The sequence below is a fragment of the Cnephaeus nilssonii genome, assembly GCF_951640355.1.
Source record: "Cnephaeus nilssonii genome assembly, chromosome: 17".
Lineage (NCBI taxonomy): Eukaryota > Metazoa > Chordata > Mammalia > Chiroptera > Vespertilionidae > Cnephaeus > Cnephaeus nilssonii.
This window is the reverse complement of record NC_137088.1, coordinates 36,536,080-36,552,681: the sequence shown is the minus strand read 5'-3', so window position 1 is coordinate 36,552,681 and position 16,602 is coordinate 36,536,080. Positions and strand designations below refer to the sequence as shown.

Here is a 16,602-nt window from a genome sequence, read left to right as displayed (position 1 = left end):
TCTCTCTGGCCCTCCCCTCTGTGGGGCCTTACACTCCTGCTCTGGGCCTCAGTTTCCCCAGCTGCAAATCGAGACAAGACTAGGTTCTCTAGGGATCTGTAAATCCCCTGAGAAGTTGCAAAGTCACAAGTCTAGGTATTTATTTCTCATAAGAGGGATCACTGTTTCCATGGGACTGTCACCAGAGTTCATGACCCAGGAGGGTTCAAAACCACTGGCCTTCCATGAAAGGTGCTCCGGGGAAAGGAGGCTGAAGGGGCAGGACACCTAAATGCCATACAGTGTCCTGCTCTGGGTCCCAGTTGGAGAATGCTGTGGGGACAGCAGGCAAACATGAATATGGACAGTATATTAGGTGGCAGTACTGCATCAATGTTGAGTTTCCTGAATTGACAGCTGTGCTGTGGTTACACACGAAAACACCTTTTCTTAGGGAAGAGACTGAAATGTGAAGGGCCCCAGGGCAATCATGTGCCTGACGAGGAAGAGGGAGGCTCCTGAGAGAGCAGGCAAGGGCAGAACGGTAATACAGTGGAATCAGAGGGAAGGGCACGCAGGCGTTCTTTGCATTGTTCTTGCAAGTTTTCTGAAAGTTTGATATTATCTTAAAATACAAAATTGAAACAAAAGAAATGGGCCCAGCTCAGAGTTTGTGCTCTAGGGCCCACCCATCTGTTGCTTGACCCACACAGGCTTGAAAAGAACAGGGATTTCTTGCCAACATTTAAACACGGGGAGGCTCTGCTTGCACAGGGAACTAACTCAGCAGCCGCACTGAGGGGCACTTCGGTAGGCAGCAGTGGGAAGCAGCTGTGATCTGGTTTGGCGCCCCTACCCCTCTGCCTGGACCCAGGGACCAGGGAGCCTGCGATTCCTGTTTCCACTCTGCCTGGTCTGAAGAACTGGACATGGGCTGGGGCCTGCCTGGCCGTCCTGGGGAAGGAGCTCCAGGCCTTTATGATTTCCTTTGTGCCTGGAGCACTGGGGACATCAGAGTAGATGCTGCTGAGTAATAGATGAGGAGGCTGAAGTCCTTGGGGGCAGAGGTCAAAGCCAAAACTTGATGGAGGGCTAGAACCCGAGTGTTCTGTCTCCAAACGCTGCTCTTATTCCTCACATAGCACCTCACACAGCACCATTGACAAAGGACAGTCACATCCATCTGTGCATGTGGTTTCCCTGTGGGGTAGGCAGGGGGAAGGGGCCCCCACTGGCTTCCCCATTGTACAAACACAAACATGGAGGCTCCAAGAGATGAAGTGACCTGTCCAGGATCACAGTCCAGACATGGCTGGGCCAACTGACTCAGAACTGGAGTGTCCTTCGCCTTCCTCTAGGCTGACGCAGTGTGCCAGATACCACAAGGGGACTTCTGCACTACCACGAGGACCCCACAGGCACCCCTATCCTGGTCTCTGTGTTCCCTGAGGGTCATCTGACCAAAAGGCCCAGCAAGGCTTCCCAGCACAGGGACAGGATCTGGGGTGTCTGGTCATGCGCAAACATGAGCATCCAGAACTCACAGCACTGGGGAGAGAGCTATCAAGGAACCCCCCTGGAGGAAGCAGGCTCCTGCAGGCTGAAGGTGGGAGGAGCTGGATGGTGGAGAGAAGGTGGGCAGTCCAGAGAGTGGGAAGGGTAGACAGTTGAGATGAAGGGAGAGAGAGGAAAGCGGATGCTTTGACACAAGCTTATGAGCTGGGGTTATGCTCCCATTTTACAAGTGAGAAAATGGGGGCTCAGAAACGCGAAGAAGCTTGTCCAGGGTCTCCCAGCCAGTAAGGGGCAGAGTCGGGATTGGAACCCAAGACGATTTTGCCCCCAAGTCCAGGTTCCATCCAAGGAACGGGAAAGGGAACCAACCCAGCATGAGCATCCCCCTACCAGTGCTATGCTGAGTAGGGCTTCACCAATATCATACACCAGGACACCCCTATTGTCCTCACAGGTAAACTGAGGCTCAGAGAAGTGAAGCAACTTGCCTGAGGCCACACAGCGAGTTCAGAGCCCAACTCTGCTTCTTCTACAATGCAGCCTCTCTCCTCACTCTGGCAGGCAGTGCCTGAGCCCTGAGGTGTGCAGGGCCCAGGGGTGGAGCTGGGCATGACCTCCTGATAACCTCAGGCGTGGGCTCCCGCCTGCTTGGATCTGTTTGGGTGAGAGGACTGAAATAGAAGTGGACCACCAGTGTGTCTGTCCTGGTGTCTTCTATCTGTGTATGGCCAAAGATAAAATGAGACCCATTAGATCTGTTTGGGTGGCAGGGCTGTGGATGGGTTTTGCTCTTTATTTTACTTGAGACAGTTTATGCAGAAAAAAACTCAATCAACATTACAAGGCTGTGCCCGAACGGGACAAGCACAGAGTGGATGTCACAGGCTGACATGTGGATCCCAGGTGGTATGGGAGTGACTGCCAGAGGTGGTGCTCAGAGCAGGCTTTGTGAAGGAGGGAAGCCCGAGCAGATGGGCAGAAGTTAAATGAGCAATGTGAAAGGGAGAAGGAGGGCCATTAGGAGGAGGGAGCAGCTTCCGCAGAGGCAGGGCACAGGAGTGGAGCCAGGTGGGTTTGTAGTAGAGGTACAGGATGAGCAGGGTGTGGTGAATCCGTGACTTTCACGGCTGGGCGGGGCACTGAATGCAGTGTCCCTTCAGTGCTTGGGCCTACTCTATACCACTCCCACCCACAGCCTGTCCAGGCCACTGCTCCCAGAAATGCTCGCCTCTCTGGTACCAGAGGTTGGAACCAGGACCACAGGGCCATGTGGCCCGAAGTTCCAATCAGTGACAGGGAACTCATTACCTTACAGGCAGCCTCCTTTGTCCTAGAATGGTTCTTCTGCAACAGAATTCTCTTCCCAGTTAGATTACTTTCTGTTGGGCCAATGATGCCACTTTCTCACTGTCTTTTCCCATGAGCCCGGGCCAAGCCACTTGCTCCTCCTTTCCCCCACACAATTGTGTTTCTGAATGTGAGCACTGCTGCTTGCAGTCAGCTACATTTCCTTCTGTCTAATTGGCCTTGCACTCTGGTGATCTCTGTGGGTCCTGACTCTTGCTTTCTTTTTGCCATGCTCCCTGGGCTGGTGGTCTCTGTGAACTTGATGGCACACTTTCCATATTGTGACAGGACAGAGCTCCAGGGAAGGCCACTAGAAACCAGATAACCGCAATCCAAGAATCAGCACAAACTGGCCAAAATCTCCTGGCCTCTGGCATAGCCTTCTCCATCTTGTCCACAAGGACATCATGGGAGACCGTGGCTGCTGTCTCCTGACATCCAAAGGCTCAGAGCCAAGTTCATAGCTAGGCTTTCAGCCAGTTGTATAGGTTGAGACTAAAGCAGTTGGTTCAACTTGAGCCTCTCATCTCTCAGTGCTCAGAGACCACCCATTCCCGAGCTGAGGACCAGTGCTGACCCCACTGTGATCCCACCAGTTTGAGCTTCACAGGGCTCTCCCAGATTCTTAAGACCTGGAACACTTTTGTCTGTCCCTGGTTCCCTGTTCTTCCCCACTGAAGGCAGAGATCACTGCCAAGTCTCCAAGGGCCTATGGGTCTGATGGTCTCTGGGACATCCAGTTCCCTCAGAGACATCCTACCACCTCTACCCAATTATGAGGCTTATCATTGACTAGAGGGACAGACACAACCCATCTGCTCAGGCCCAGAACCTCCCCTCAATTTCCACTGACCAAGATGACCCACCTGATGCACCTGGCCACTGCTCCCAAGAATGCTCGCCTCTCTGCTAACCAGAGGTTGGAACTAGGACCACAGGGCCATGTAGCCCTAAGTTCCAAGAGAGCATTTGAGGATTTCCATCTCTCAGTCAGACCCCAGGGCCTTTGTACTTGCTATTCCTCTGCCTATAATGATCTTTCTTGTCATAGTTCTGGTTTTAGCTCCAATGCAGTCTCCTCAGATACTCCTTCCCTGACCAGCTAAGATTCCTGCCCTTTCCTCTGGGTCTCTATTTCATTACCATGGCAGAATTATCACCATCACTGATTTACCACTATCTGAAATTACGTTATATATTTGTTTGCTTGCTTCTTTATTGTCTGTCTCTTGGAGTCTAAGCTACAGGAGGGCAGGGACCTTGTATTTTGAGGACGACACACACTCCTTCAGACCTCTGTGCCCTCTGCTAGGAGGGCCCTTTATCCAAAACTCTGTTGGGTGGGCTGCTACCCATGCTTTAAAGTCCAGCTCAATTCCACCTCCCCCTTCTGTTCCCTTCTTGGCTTTTGTACACCTTCCTCACTCCTCCAGTGTGGAATTAGTTGTTTGCTGGTCTGCTTATCCCAGCCTATCTGGGCTGGAGGCTCCTGAAGCCAGAGGTGGGTCCCATTGCTTAGTCCAGGGTCAGGCCCAAAGTAGCTGATCAGAGGCTGCTTGATGAGCACTGCTGGACAATAAGGCCTTTTGGGTATTCCTGTTGGAGGGAGGGTGGTCACCTGGCTGGCGCCTTACCTCTGCATGGTCTCCTTGCTTCCTGTCTTGCCCCCTGCAGCAGCCAGAGTGAGATTTTAAAAAAGTAAATGTGTTCAGTTCACTGTTTAAAACCATTCCAGATAATCCTCATCACACAAAACATTTCCAAACTCCTGACCATGCCCATGAGGCCTGGCATCTGGCCCCTCCACATCTCCATCTTGTTCACAGTCCTCCAGCACAATCCTGCCATTGGGCCTTTGCACTTGCTGTTCCTTCTGCCTAGTATACTTTCCCTGGATAGTCACAAGGCCAGCTCCTGCTCATCGTTCACACCTCAGCTCACACATGGCCTCCCCTGACCTCTCCAGCCACTTGCCTCCCCTTGTCCTGCTTTATTTTTGCTCCACACCTACCACCATCTGGAATTTTCCCATTGCCTATCTCTTCTCACTACACCATAGCTCCTCAGGACTGAGGCTTCAACTGCCTCATCCCTTCCTAGTTGTCTAGCACCCAGCCCTAGCTGGTTTGGCTCACTGTCTTTGCCCATGAGCCTGGGCCAAGGGTCCTGGAATTGAAGGGTCCTGGTTTTGATTCCAGTCAAGGGCATCTCGGTTGCAGGCTCCTTTCTGACCCGGGTCCTGGTTTGGGGCCTGCAGGAGGCAACCAATTGATGTGTTTCTCTCACATAGATGTTTCTCTCTGTCTTCCCCTCTCTCTCCCATTCACTCTAAAAATCAATGGAAAAGTATCCTCAGGTGAGGATTAAACAAAACAAAACAATTGTCACCTGACTGATTCTTTCTCATCCATGATAAGAATGTGCTTCAATGTTTGACTTTTCAGAAAACTAAATCACTAGAAGGTAAGTTACCTGAGGGCAGGGATTCTTTATCTAGATTCTATTCACTGTGGTATCCCTAAAGCAGTGCTGAGAGCCCAGTAGGCTCAATGCATGTTTGCTGGGGAAAAGAGAGGAAGTTCTCACTTGGAGCTGAGCTGGCTAGAGATCTGAAGCCAAGGACCAAAGTCTCCAAGACCCTCCAGCCTCATGAAGGGGACAGAAACCAGCAATGGGAGTGAGCCCACAGTTGGGCTGCAGCTCACCTGACAGCAGCATGGGGTCCTTGTCCACGGACTTGCGCACCTGGTCAGACTCTCCTGTCAAGGAGCTTTCATCGATCTTGAGGTCATTGCCCTGGATGAAGAGGCCATCAGCAGGGAGGAGATCACCTGATGGGAGGAAGGTCAAGGGAGTCAGCAGGGTCTCAGGTTGCTGAAGAGGCTGAAATAGTCCCCAAAAGTTATGATTATAAGGGAAGGTTCACTATTGGGACCAGCTGCCTAGAGCTCCCAGGGTGCAGGAACCAACATGGTGCCCATCACAGGCCAATAGGCAGCTGAAGACTGGAGCTGAAGCCAATGGTACAGGCTGGGAGGGTTGAGGTTGGGCCCAACAATCCTAGCTCAGGCAGTCATGTTCTTTAGTTTATTAAGTGCTTTTCTTGGCCTGGTGTGGTCTTGAGGCCTGGTTTTCTCAACAATTCATTCTTTGGTTTCAACTATGATTTGAGGAATTCTTTTGAAAGGGACTAGTCCATTTGGGCTAGGCAGAGGAGACTCAAAGACAGTCACATCATCAGAGGAAACCAAACCCCCAAGAACTAAGTGAGGAGGGGTATACTCCAAGTCTCGCTTCCATCTTCTGCCTCTACTTTCCCAAGGACATAACTCATCTAAACTCCTTTGACACCAGCTTGCCCACTTTCTTCAAGGTAGTATCACAGGCTTAGAATGTTCACTCATCTATGTTCACTCCCCATAACACCCTCTCTGGCCCAACAACCAGCCATCAATAGCCAAATCAGGGATAGGAATACCATTCTGAGTATTAGTAGTCCTTGGAGTATTGTGTTGAGAAGGCTTCTGAGGCTGTATGGAGGCCCTGAGCTGTTACTGATTAGTAACGTCTGCAGGTATTGAGAGTGGTGGCACATGTGCCAAGTATTTGCCATTTCTGAGTTAAATCAATTCTGAAATCTACTCCCTCTAGGAAGTAACTTCGAAAGGATCGCAGAAGACATCTTGGCTTGGGATCAGCCTTCAGGGACCCACCCCCTTCCCTGGGCCAGTGTCTTTGGGTCTGCTTGGCCTGTCCCATCTCTGCTCCAGCTCTAGCATGTAGCTCTGTGGCTGGGACACTTACCATATTTTATTTGGGCGATGTCCCCAACCACAATCTCGGCCACAGGAATCTGGACCACCTGGCCAGCCCGGATCACGGTGAACTTCTGCTCCTGCTCAATGCGGCTCTGCAGGCCCCGGAACTGCTTCTCTTTGCTCCAATCATTGAAGGCCGTGACCAGGACCACACAGATGACTGAGAGGAGGATGGCAGCCCCCTCAATCCAGCCTGCCTCAGCCTCCCCTTCATCCTCAGACCCAGCCTGGGCTGTGGCGCATCCTGCAGAGAATAGAAGGAAGCAGATGGTGTGGGGTCAGCGAGGCAGATGGGGCCTCGAGTGGTCTGGCTTTAAATCCCAGCTCTGTCAAGCAAAAAATGTTGATAATCAGATAATCATGAATCATTTATTCAGTGCATCTGGGTGCCAAGCCCTGTGCAAAGGGCTTCACACACATCATCTCAGAGTACTCACTCTGCCCATTTCACAGATGTGGAAGCTGAGGCTTCTTAGAGAAGCCACATGACTTGTCTAAGCTCGGAAGGGCAAGTGCGGAGCTAGGATATCTGACTTCAGAGCCTACTGTGGCTTTCTGCCTTTATTCTAGCTGTGAGATCTTGGGTAATGACTTCACCTCTCTGAACCTCAGCTTTCTTATCTGTAAAATAGGAAGAATAGTCCTTATCTTAGGGACCACTCTGAGGGCTGGAATTTAATGAGGTGAGGTCTATAGCATCTCCAGCATAGCCATGGCACAAAAGAGATGCCTGCTTAACGAGAAACGAGAAAAAGTGAGTATGTAACAGAATGGGGCCCATCAACATTGTACCTGCTTTAGGGTCTAAAATGCAGTTTTGCTGCTGTCCTTTCCTTCCATTCTTCCAGCAACCACGAGGCAGGTCTCTAGGTTGGGGGGTAGGAACCACAGCACTGGACCTGCCCTCCGACGAGCTGGTTCTAATCCCACTGCTATCCCTGTACTAGCCTGGGTAAATCACTGTTCTTCCTGAGCTGTAGCATCCTCATCTGCAAAATGGGGTTCACTGAGACCACTTTCTGGGCTCAAGGAAAAGAAGGTGGAAGCTCCGGCCTGCGCTCAGTCACAGGAGGTTCTTACTTGGCCTTTGTTGGATTTGAGACCCAACCACACCGTGAGGATACCCACATTCCATCTGAGCCTCTGTGTGACCTACACCTCACACCCTTGCTCTGTTGAACCTCCCAGTCTGGGCCCTCAAATTGCTTGAGGCCTGCCGGGCCCACCATGTGGAAAAGAAAATGAAAAAACACCACACACATTTAACGCAAAGGCCTCAGACGCAAAGGCACGCCCTGTCCATATGGTGCTGATTGCTAGGGCCTTTCCTCGCCCTTCCACACACTCTGTCTTCTGCTTCCCCACAGGATCCAGAGAGTGGGTGGTATTTCCCCCATTAACAGGGGAGGAAACTGAGACCCAGAAACTGAGGTGTCACAGCCAAGGTGATTGCTGCAGCCAGGACTAGCTCAGGTCCTTTTTCCACTGGGGAAGAGGGTGGGGGTAGAGAACGGCCCTTTCCGTGTCTGACCATCCACTCCTGGAAAACTCAGGGTCGTTCTCTCCCATGGGGGTTGGGCAGGCGACTGGGCTATTTGCAAGACCTGCTATATGCCAAGCACTCACTTTAATCATCAAGCTGGCTGAAAAAAGGGAAGCAGTTCAGAGAGGGACAGTGACTCACCTGGGGTCACACAGCAGATCTGAAGTTTGAATCCAGACCTGGCCCTAGAATCTGACACTGGACCTGCCCTGCCCACTGGCCCTGAGCCTAGTACACTCTGCCACTTGCTGGCCTCATGTGGAAAAGTAGAAAATATTGCCATAGACCTATGGCCAATTGTATGGGAGTTCAATTCAATCCCAAGGAAGAGAGAACAGCAGTTTTTGTTGTTATTTTTGGTTAATCCTCACGGGAGGAGATTTTTTCCCATTGATTTTTAGAGAGAGTGGAAGGGGGGGGGGAGGAGGAGAGAGAGAAAGTAGAGAGAGAAAAACATTGATGTGAGAGAGACACATGGATTGGTTGCCTCCCACATGTGCCCCGACGGGGGTCAGGGATCAAACCTGTCACCCAGGCACATGCCCTTGACTGGGAATCAAACCCGTGACTCTCTGGTGCTCGGGCCAGTACTCTAACCATTGGGTCACGCCGGCCAGGGCGAGAAAACAACAGGTTTTTAAAAAGTATTTTTTTTAATTGACTTTTAGAGAGGAAGAGAGGGAGAGGGAGAGAGAGAGAGAAAGAAACATCGATGTGAAGCCAAACATTAATTGGCTACCTCCTGCATGCCCCTTACCAGTGATTGAGCCCCCAACCTAGGCATGTGCCCTTGACTGGGAATGGAGCCAGCAACCTTTTGGTGCATGGGACGACACCCAACTAACTGAGCCACGCCGGCCAGGGCAGAACAGCAGTTTTAGGAGACCCCAGCAGGAGCATCTGGGAAAGCCAGGGGACAGAAACAACATGACAAAAAGGCCAAGTGGTACCAGGGATTTTTAAAAATTTTTTATTAGCTCCCAGCTCCTGGGAGGGTCCAGGCTCAGCAGGTGTGTCCAGGCTGGGATGGTATAGAACAGTGGTTGGCAAACTCATTAGTCAACAGAGCCGAATATCAACAGTACAACGATTGAAATTTCTTTGGAGAGCCAAATTTTTTAAACTTAAACTTCTTCTAATGCCACTTCTTCAATATAGACTCGCCCAGGCCGTGGTATTTTGTGGAAGAGCCACACTCAAGGGGCCAAAGAGCTGTATGTGGCTCGCGAGCCGCAGTTTGCTGACCACGGCACTATCTGCAAGACAGGGAAGGAATGATTGTGGGAGGTTTCCCATGAACCTCATGCTCACCCCACCTCCCTGTGGGGGTGGGGAGGAGAGAAAGAGAGTGGGCAAGAGGTGCAGCCTAAATGACGCAAATGCAGTTTCTAGTCTCAGGCCATTTACAGTCTAGCTGGGGAGAAGGCCGCAGTTTGCCGACCACTGGTATAGAATCATTGTGGCCGGGCAGTGTGTGTCACCAGCTGTTCTGTACAGGCTAGTTAACAATCACATTGTTGTATAAGGTTCTCAAAACTACCTTTTTCCTTTGGGAATTTCGAAGCTTTTCCAGTAATTTTAAGTTGTTTAATTGGATCAGCCTTTGGTTGTAATGATACTCATTATCGTGTGGATAACGGACATTGGGCCAGCCCTGAGTTCAAATCCCAGCTGTACTACTTAACTGCTGTATGCCCAGGAGCTAGCTACTGAACTGCTGTGCCTGGGTTTTCTCATCTGCAGAATGAGGGCACTGACAGGCGCTCCCTGCTAGGGGGGTGGGAGGACTCAGGGTGAGCCTTTATGTAAAGCAGCTACTGCAGTGCGCACACAGTAACGGCTCAGTTAGAGCCGCTGCTTCCTGTTGCCCAGCATTTGGCACACATTATGGCATTCCAGTCCCACAGCTGGCCTGAATGGAGCCATGAGCCCCGTGTTACAGAGGGGATCCCATTCCAGACCATGTGATGACAGGAGGAGGGGAACTAGAGTTCCCTCTACCACCATGAATGATACCAATTACACCCCCCCCCCCAAAAAAAAAAAAAAGAGCTGGAAAACACAGGTGAACCTTGCTAAATAGAAACCTAGTATATGGAAATGCATTTTCTTAAACTTCAGGGGAGTGATTTGAGATATAGAGCCCAGTGCTTCACTTTACAGAGCTTTTGTTATTCCCTGTCCCTGCTACATGCTCCAAATGGGGAAGGCTGTTCTTTCCCTGTTGTGTGCTTCCCCCCAATTAGTTATTGAAGCATTAATGTGCCCCTCCCCCCATTAGTTATTGAAGCATTCAAGACACTTGGAAACATCCCAGGGCAATGGAAAGCCTTCAGGTTCTAGAATTGGAAAGACTGGGCTTCAAGTCCAGGCTCTGCTGTGTGACCAAGAGTAAGTGACTGGGCCTCTTTGAGCCACAGTTTGGACAGCTGTAAAGTGCGATGACCCCAGGAACTTGGTGAGACCTGGACCCAGTAAGGGCCTGGCACATGGCACACAATAAGTATTGGTTCTCTCCCCCTTTTCATGAGCTGCTCTCCTTGGACTGGCTTCTGGAAACCAGGCATGGCGGTTGAGTGGCATTCGCAGGCCATTGCCTTGACTCCCAGTCCTGCCTGCTGTCCTTGCTGATTCGATACCAAGGAGCCCTCTGGGCCCGTCAGAGCACTCACTCTGCCAGCAAAGCCCATTAGCTTTAATTTCCTTCTGACAACTGGCTGATGGTTACGTCGTGCCTTGGAATGGCCAGAAAGTGGGGTCTGGATCTCTGGGTTAGGTCTTCAGCCATCGGAAGCCGCTGGACCCTGGGAACAACTCCTGCTGCCCCTGGTGCATTAGGGGGAAGAGACCAGGAACCGGAAGAAAGAAGCGAGTGAGCAGGCCTTCTGAGATCTCCTCTGGGTCCCCTCAGACTGGGGCGGAAACAGGACTTAGAGATTGTGACCACAGGGTCTGTGGAATTTGCAGCTGCTTCCCCTGGATCTGAGATTTTCTAAGGTGTGGCCTCATTCTGTGTGACCTCGGAGAATGCACATGGCCTCTCTGGGCCTCTCTCTGTTTGTTAACCAGTAACATGGGGAAGCTACCTCCTAGATGGTTACCAAATAAGGGCCCTCAAAACGGGTCAAGCCACAAACATTTTCTTTTCTTTTTTTTTTTTTGGGGGGGGGGCTATATTTACAAATTTTATTATTTTTTATCCCAAAAAATACATATAAATGAAAACCTGCTCTTCAGATGCAGGGAGACTTTACCTATAATGTAGCATTACATTTATATCACAAAACATCCTCATATGAAAATCAGTTGCAGCTCTTTCACACACAATTAGATACATATTCACACTATATATATGTAAGTAGTTATGAATTATCTACTTACGCAGATTCCTTTAGTGGAAGCCACAAACATTTTCTAAGCACCTACTATGTGCCTGTCACTCTGCTAGCACTCTGGCACTAGGGAAACTGTCATGGGCAGGGAGTTGAGAGCACTGGGTGTGTTGATCCTAGCCCTGCCACAAATATGCTGTGTGACCTCTGACAAGTGTCTAGAGCTCTCTGAGCCAAGAATGAAAACAGGGAAGGGCTGTGTGTGCTGCAAGGCACTCTATAGTCTTTTAGTTCATCACCTGCATCAATTTTTAATTAACTGATGAAGCCTGTGTTTGACTTGGCAAGGGGGTGGTCCTGGCAACATGGTCAGCCCAGAGCTCAGAGCTCAGGCCAGGGTCTGGGTGTCAGAGAAGTGTAAGTATCATCACAAAGTTCTGGAACTTCACTCTGTGGAGCTAGAGTGTGCACAACTGCCCTCACTGACCCAGAGTACGGTCTGTACTAGTGTCTCAGCTGGAGGCATGGAAGGGCAGTGAAAAGAACCAGAAGACTTGGGTTCCAGATCCAGCCCTACTGTGTACAAGCTGTGCAGCCTTAGGCAAGTGCTTCCTCACTCTGGGCCTTGGTTTCCACCTCTTGAAGATGGAGGTAATCACAGCCATCTGTTTGCAGGACTCTGGAAGGCTCTCCCTGGCACACACGGGGAGCTCTAGGCATGCTCCCGCTGCACCCCCTCCACCACTTGCCCTCTGAGTTCTAATCTTGCACTGAATTGGGTCACATGAGGTCACTTACTCAGTTGGCACTGCCTCAACCCCATCTCTTTCTGAATGATAGGAGCGAGGGCTCAGAAACCAGAACATCTCTGTCTGAGTCATGGTTCTGTGCTTCCTAGCGTGTGACGGAGCAAGTCATTTCCTATTTCAGGGCCTCGGTTTCCTGGATAATAATAGCACCTACCCACAGGGTTGTTGTGAGGATCAAATGAACCTCTACTGTAAAAGCTCTCAGCTAGTGGTAGCTATAAAAATAGTAAGAACAACTATTATGTTTTTGTGTTGCACCCTTAGCTCTGTTCAAGCCCTATTCAAATAGCCTTGCACAATCTTCTTCAACATTTTCTATAAAACTTCTGCAAAGAATGCTGCTCATGATTCATCTCTTATGGCCTATGTGAAAGTTCATCCCAGAATTCATCGTCAGGAGCATGCTATCTTCCTACAGGACTGTTTTTCCTCTTGTTGATAATCTGAGCTATGCAAATCATCCTAACTCCCTTTCTGCCTTGGCTGCCAGGAAGCTCAAAATCAAATTTATATCCCAGTCATAGTAGCAAACATAGTTTATTTGCTTCCATTCCTTTTCTGTTTGGCTTTCTATTTGACCTCATATTATGAGACATGTCTTTATTATGCCTTTAAACCCTTTTTGGAGAGATGCCATGGAGCAAAAAAATCAACTTAGTAATATGTATAAAATTGAGGCAGTTGACCTCCACACTCAGAGTGGAGGGGATTAAGGAGAAGAAGAATGGTTTTCTTGAGGCAAAACGCCACATCCTGACCTTCTAGGAAAGAGGTTGGCAAACTTTCTCTGAAAAAGGCCAGATAGTAAATATTTTAGGCCTTGTGGACCATACATATAGTCTTTGTCACAGCTACTTACCTCTGCCATTATAGTAGGAAAGCAGCGTAGACAATATGAAAAAGAAATGGCAGTGTTCCAATAAAACATTATTTTTACACAATGAAGTAAGAATTTCATGTAAAAGCCACACATTACAAAATAATATTATTTTCACTTTTTTCAACCATTTGAAAATGTAAAAACCAATCTTAGTTCATGGGCCATACAAAACAGGAAAGTGAGCCAGATTTGGCTTGTGGGCTGTCGTTTGTAATCTATGTTCTAGAATATTCAGTGCATGATTTTTTTTTTCCATAGTTGCATGCCTCAAGGAATGAGTGACTTGGGGTTCTGAGGAGAAGCCCAGCTTTGGAGCTAAAGGAGGGTCCCTCAGAGGATGGAGTACCCAGAGGGCAGGGGACCTGAGAGGGATCTCTGTGAATGGGCTGAAGCACTGACAAATCAAAAAGCGTGAATGCAGCCCACCAGGTAAGCAATTTGGGGGCTTTGTCATCAGATATGAGAGTGGGGAGCCCTCAGAGAGCAGTCTGGACATACGTCCGGAGCCACCCTCACTTGGATTCCATCCAGTAAAACCAGACTCTCTCAGAGAGGGACCTGGCAGCAGCTTTTTTAAGCTCCACTACAAAACCTAAGGACTCTTAATTAGCTGGGTGACCGTGAGCAAGTTAATGAACTTCTCTGTGCCTTGGTTCCATGTCTTTAAAATGGGCATAATCATGCACTACCTTATGGGGACTGTTAGGAGGACATTTCAGCCCAGATCTTAGCATGCTGTAAGTGCTCAATAAATGATCATTATAATCATTACTATTGTTGGTCCAGCCCTTGCATTTCACACTTGGGAACACTAGGAGCTCTGAGCCTGGGTTTTGGCTGGGGGTGAGACCCAGCCCCTTGGGTCTTGGTTTCCTCACCTGGAAGGAGTAGTGCCTGTTAGCTGGGAATGCCCTCTGGTGTGGCTGGGCACACATGTCCCCCTGTCTTACCTTCTTGGCTCTCGCCAGGTGGATGGTAGAAGGAGAGCCCCAGGGAGATGATGGCCGCAATTTCCAGGATGATCAGCGTCACATCTTGCAGCGCTTCCCACACGAGCTGCAGGAAGGTTTTTGGCTTCTTTGGAGGTATAAAGTTTTGTCCAAAAATCTGCTTTCTTTTTTCTAGGTCTGGAGCCGTGCCTGGCAAACCTGTGGACAGAGTACAGAGAGGTTGGCCTGGAGGGCCCAGTAGAGACACACACGTTCCTGGAATTGTCCCAAGTGGGTCTGGCCACATGGCAAAGAACTGAGAGAGGAAAAAACAAAGCAGGAAACTTGCAGGCACCAGCCTAGAGCCCAGTACTCCCCAGAACCTGTGAATGTGACCTTATTTGGGAGAATGGTATTTGTGGATAAAACTAAGGATTTTGAGATGACATCACCCTGGATTATCCAGAAAGGCCCTAACCCAATGACAAGTGTCCTTGTAAGAGACAGAAGAGAAGACACAGACACAGAGGGAAGAAAGCCATGTGGAGATGGAGTGGAGATTGTAGTGATGCAGCCACAAGCCAAGGAAAGCCCAGAGCCAACAGAAGCTGGAAGAGTCAAGGAATGGAATGTAACCTGGAACTTTTGGAAGGAGCATGATCCTGCCGACACCTTGACTTCAGACTTTTGGCCTCCAGAACAGTGAGAGAACCCATTTCCCTTATTCAAAGCCACTGGTTTATGGTCATTCGTTACAGGAAGCGAATACCCAGCATCATGCCCACCTTGCACCCGCACCCTTGCTCCTGCTTTGCACTTGCCTGCCCTGCTGAACACAGACTAGTAAGCTCCTGCCTGGGTTAGAATCCCAGACTGTGTGGGAGGGTGAGTGTACCTAACCCATGGGTGCTTGTGAGCGTCTCATGAGATAATTCATGCAGTCATCGAGTGTTTGCTGAGCACCTACTATGTGCCTGGCACTGTTCTGGACACTGGGATAGAGTGGCAAAAAGGACAGACAGAGTGCCTGCCCCGAAGAGCTGACGCCCCAAGGACACACATGACATGCACGAGTGGTGCCTGCGGGGGAGGGGTGGATGCTCAACTGGGTGGATGGCCCCACCTTCCCTCAGGTGCATTTGTGCCTTAGCAGAGGAGCCTGGAACAGAAACCTCTCACAGTGGAAATTCAGGGGTGGGACAGACAAAGGCAGATCCAGTGGGAGGGGCCAGCGTCTCTGTTTACTGGGCCCTTTGAAGGCAAGTGCTTCCCCTTGCTTCTTTCTTTCCTTTGCTGCTATCCTGTGTCACCCCAAGTCACTGTTGCCATTTCATTTTTCCCTAACCTAGTCTTTGTCGCAGCTACTTCCCTCTGCCATTATAGTAGGAAAGCAGACATTAAAGTAGGAATTTCATGTAAAAGCCACACGTTACAAAATAATATTAATTAAGCTTAACGTCTGGCTCACGTTCCTGTTTTGTATGGCCCATGAACTAAGATTGGTTTTTACATTTTCAAATGGTTGAAAAAAGTGAAAATAATATTATTTTGTAACGTGTGGCTTTTACATGAAATTAAAATTATATTATTTTGTAACGTGTGGCTTACTGTACAGTGAGCTAGGAAGAGGCTTTCTTCCCATCTACACCGGCGAGCCCCTTCTCAGGGCCCTCTGCTGAGAAGACCGCTCCTCTACCCCGGGCAGGCCTCATCTCCCTGCCATCACCTAGCATGGCCTTGACCACAGCAGGGCTTACCTGTGTTCCAACTCGTGTACAACCCGTGCCTTGTTGAAAAGACCAGTCTGATTCTTCCAGGGCCTGCACTCGAGGCCACCAACCACCTTAGACTCCCCCCACCCACTGGACACAGGTGACATGCTCGAGTATTAGGAGCCTGCCCTGAGGTGTCATCATGGAAAATGCAGCATGAATGGTCCCCTGCAGCAGAGCAATGTCAGTCCTGTCCCTGAGGCCAGCCAAACCCCAGCTCACCTGTGATTTAATGAAGACAGCTGAGGGATGGACAGGGGGGCGGGCGGGAAGGGCACAGACCTCATCAGACCTCTGGCCTCAGTCAAGAGAAGGGGGGATCCAGAGGGATCCCCAGAACAGTACCGTTATTAGAATGTTGGGGTCAGAGCGATGGAACATTCCGCTGTTACAGTTAAGGGAGCATGTGGTCTAATGTCACATTGGTAGGGGATTCTAACACCTGCCATTTGTTGGCTCATTCATCCATTTTTTCACTCAATGCATGTTTCTTGAACCGCCACTGTGGGTGCAGTCTGGTGCCGGTGCTGGGGAGAGTGATGTAAAGAAAGCTCAGTGGTCCTGGGTGTCCAGCAGTCTGTGGCTCAGGGATACAGGGAGATGGGCATGGCTGGGGTTTAGGTGCTGAGCCTCCTCTGATGTTGACAATGAGACCTCTGTTGGGAGCTTCGAAGAGCC

General features: G+C 49.9%; 1 protein-coding gene across 5 annotated transcripts in view; it reads right to left on the bottom strand.

The window, feature by feature from the left end:
- The window catches only part of ATP2B2 (ATPase plasma membrane Ca2+ transporting 2), a 371,353-nt gene that overhangs the window by 79,794 nt on the left and 274,957 nt on the right, over window positions 1-16,602 (bottom strand). For all 5 annotated transcript variants that reach the window (XM_079795180.1, XM_079795184.1, XM_079795181.1 and 2 more), the window contains 3 exons: window positions 14,174-14,371; window positions 6,646-6,903; window positions 5,547-5,672 (listed from right to left, as the gene is read on the bottom strand). In XM_079795180.1, the coding sequence (XP_079651306.1) occupies window positions 5,547-5,672; window positions 6,646-6,903; window positions 14,174-14,371 (582 nt within the window). The remainder of the gene's footprint in view (window positions 1-5,546; window positions 5,673-6,645; window positions 6,904-14,173; window positions 14,372-16,602) is intronic.